Source organism: Phaethon lepturus, unplaced genomic scaffold, assembly GCF_000687285.1.
Source record: "Phaethon lepturus isolate BGI_N335 unplaced genomic scaffold, ASM68728v1 scaffold45148, whole genome shotgun sequence".
NCBI classification, from domain to species: domain Eukaryota; kingdom Metazoa; phylum Chordata; class Aves; order Phaethontiformes; family Phaethontidae; genus Phaethon; species Phaethon lepturus.
In genome coordinates this window covers 1,647-4,650 of record NW_010560624.1, presented here as the reverse complement: position 1 = coordinate 4,650, position 3,004 = coordinate 1,647, and the positions used below count along the sequence as shown (strand labels likewise).

At 63.1% G+C, this 3,004-nt stretch overlaps 1 protein-coding gene across 1 annotated transcript in view; it reads right to left on the bottom strand.

The window, feature by feature from the left end:
* Positions 1 to 466: 466 nt before the first annotated feature.
* STAT6 (signal transducer and activator of transcription 6, interleukin-4 induced) overlaps positions 467 to 3,004 on the bottom strand; it is a gene marked incomplete at both ends in the record, with an annotated part of 4,015 nt that continues 1,477 nt past the window's right edge. The window contains 9 exons of the mRNA XM_010293722.1: positions 467 to 571; positions 694 to 819; positions 1,147 to 1,216; positions 1,435 to 1,581; positions 1,699 to 1,835; positions 1,957 to 2,051; positions 2,128 to 2,334; positions 2,528 to 2,620; positions 2,786 to 2,908. Coding sequence (XP_010292024.1) covers positions 467 to 571; positions 694 to 819; positions 1,147 to 1,216; positions 1,435 to 1,581; positions 1,699 to 1,835; positions 1,957 to 2,051; positions 2,128 to 2,334; positions 2,528 to 2,620; positions 2,786 to 2,908 — 1,103 coding nt within the window. The remainder of the gene's footprint in view (positions 572 to 693; positions 820 to 1,146; positions 1,217 to 1,434; positions 1,582 to 1,698; positions 1,836 to 1,956; positions 2,052 to 2,127; positions 2,335 to 2,527; positions 2,621 to 2,785; positions 2,909 to 3,004) is intronic.

Sequence of the window (3,004 nt, the reverse complement as noted above, 5' to 3'; positions counted from 1 at the left end):
CATGTACTGGTTGGGCATGAAGGGCCTGGAGGGCAAGGAACGGGGAGGCTGACGTAGGCCACGGGGTACCTCCCTGGCCCCAGGGTGCTTGCCCGCCCCAAGGCACAGAGGGCAAGCACTTGCTTTGGGGGGACTGGGAGGGGTGTCCTTGTAGGGAGCACCAGTAGTGAAGAGCATGGGGCAGCTGGGGAAGGTCCCTCCAGGTCTGCCCACCCCAGGGCCGCGGCACGGTCCAGAGAAGGGGGGGCAGGGCAATGTGTCCCTCTCTGGTGGCATGCCAGGTCTTACAAGGGGTTCCTGAAGGCAGGAGGGGGGTCCTGGCAGCGGGGCAGCACTGGGTCCATGACCAGGGATGGTGAGAGCATCGGTGATGTGCTGCGGGGAGGAGCAGTAAGAGGTGCGGGAAACACCACCTAGCCATGCCTGGGGGCAGTGGGGGCCCACCCTGAACCGGCACTGCTCCTACCTGGGGAAGGAGGACCCGAGGTTGTTGGAGACCATCATGTTGACGTTGCTCTCGCCCGTGGGGTAGCCTGTGGGGACAGGCTGGGGGCAGAAGGGAGCAGGGGGGCTGCAAGCGCAGACGTGGAGGGGTTAGCATCTGAGGGTGTTCTACTACCTCGGTGCCCTCCACCCCACATGCCCGGCAGAGCACGGGGCAGGGCACGGCTAGGCACAGAGCCGAGCACTCACCAGATGGGACTGAGCACCGATGGCAGGCTCTCCGCGTGCAGCTCAGGCTGCAGCATGGGCAGGCTGAACACCTGAGTCTGGGGGGCCTCGGGGGGGGGCCCTGCAGTGCTCTGGGGCTGCTGGTCCCTGTAAAAGTGCATCATCCCCATCAGCGCAGGCAGGACTCGCACGCTGCAAGGTCCAGCCTCCAAAGAGGCACACGCACAAGTCAGCGCTCGCTCATGGAGAGGGCGGTGTGCTTGCAGACATGCTCTGCTGCAGGTCGGGATACCCACAGGGGATTCCTCGCTCACAAACACAGCCCCGTCTCGCATGGGCAGAAATCCCCCTGCCCAGCAGCAATGCTCAGGCTGGCCCAGTCAGGTCTGTACAAGCCCTGGCCCGGTGCAGTGTGGCCCTGCAGTGCCTGTGCACACACCACCTGCATGGCCACGGCCTCGCACGCACACTCACCTTTCACTTTCCACCGTCATCTTGATGGCAGTGGAGACATAGCCCCGGCCATCCTTGCCTGTCTGCTCTTCTGTTCAGGGAGGAGAAGCATCCATGAACCACCACCCCAGCACAGGGCCGTGCCGTGCCAGCCCTCTTTGCCAGCACTGGCCAACCCTGCAAGCTCTGGGGCCAGAAGGACCAGATATCAAACCCCTCTTCCCTCCCAAACCTCCCCACTTCTCCCCACAGCATTGCTGGGGAGGCAGGTGTGAAGCCCAGGGCCCATCTCCACTCCCACCCACTCACTGTTGTAGTGACTGCCAAACGCCTGGTCCTTGGGGATGTTGGGGTAGAGGTTGCGGAGCTGCCCCAGGTCACGGATGCGGTCACCGAGGGATCGGATGGACAAGTCCTTGGCAGAGAAGGGCTGGATGTTCTCCACCTGGCTGGAGCCTGAGGGCAAACACGGCACAGGGCTCCATCACCTGGACTCTATCATGCCAGACATCCCCAGGCCATGATGATGCCTCCCCTTCACAGCAGAGAGCAGCCCCCGTCCCCCCATCTCACCATCCTTGCCCCGGATGACGTGAGCAATAGTGACACCCCCGATCTCTGAGTCGCTGAAGCGGAGCAGGAAGGTGCCGTCAGGCTCCATGCTCAGGAGCTTGCAGACGTACTGCTTGCTGATGAAGCCGATGATGAGCCTAGAGGGACGGACAGATGGGAGAGTGAGCCAGTGCCAGGGCAGAAGGAAGGGTGGGACCAGGACTCCTCAGGCCTGGCCCCAGAGCAGCTGTGAAAACCCGCTTGGCCCCTTGGACCTACCTGTCTGACCAGTAACTTTTCAGGCATCTCTTGGTGAGGTCGAGCACTCCATCAAACCACTGCCAGAAGGTGAATCCCCGACCAGGCAGGATCTCCTGGGGCAGAGAGAGAGTGTGAGGCTCCCCAGGGCCATGCTGGGCCCTGCCCACCCTGGCTAGCCCTCCCAGTAACCTTGTTGAACTGGGCCCAGGAGACACTGCGGCTCTGGAAGTCCTCAAGGCTGGCGCTGTGGTCGTTAAAGATCTTCTGGGCCAGGAAGAAGTAGTGCTCCTTGAGAAGCCCCTTGGTGGTCTGCACCTCCGCCATGAACTTCAGGTTCAGTGTATCACACATCTTCTCCCAGGGCACCCGCTCGGCCACCACAAAGGGCACCCGGTCCTGTGGCAGGGCAGGACAGCATCAGGACAGCGGCTCACCCACTGCCCTGTCCAGTCCGCTGCATCCCACCTGCGTGTCAGTGTTCCTGCTCCAGCCTGCCTGCTGTTCCCATCCCAGAGCTGGACACAATCCCAGTGTCCCGGCAGCTCCTTCCCTCGCCCTGCAGCCTCTCCCTCCAGCTCGTGGCACTCACAATCTCGGAGAAGGCGTTATCCCACAGCACAGTTGCTTTGGCATTATTGTCCTGGTTCCCATGGACGATGACCACGATGGGCAGAGACAGGACCTGGGGGCAGAAAGCGGCCCCCCCTCAGCCCAGAGGCCACCCTGAGTGAAGTGGGGCTGGCTGCCCTGGGATCCTCCCAGCCTGGTATGGGGCTCTGCACCGGGCAGCCTGGGACAGGGCCCGTGTGTCCCGCAGGGGAAGGCTCAGCAGGAGAGGGGCCGGTACCTGGAGGTGGACAGAGAAGTTGCTGGGGGTCAAGGTCACAGTGGTGCTGAACAGGACGGCACACTTCTCCTCCGTCACTGACTCTGACCCCTTCCGCTCACAGCGCTTGATCTTCTTCAGCAACTGGGGAGGGGAGAGCTGAGCGTCACCCCCAGAAAAGCACCAGCCTTGGGGCCCCCCAGCCCGCTCTCCTCGATGGCCCTGCCATCAGGGCCTCCT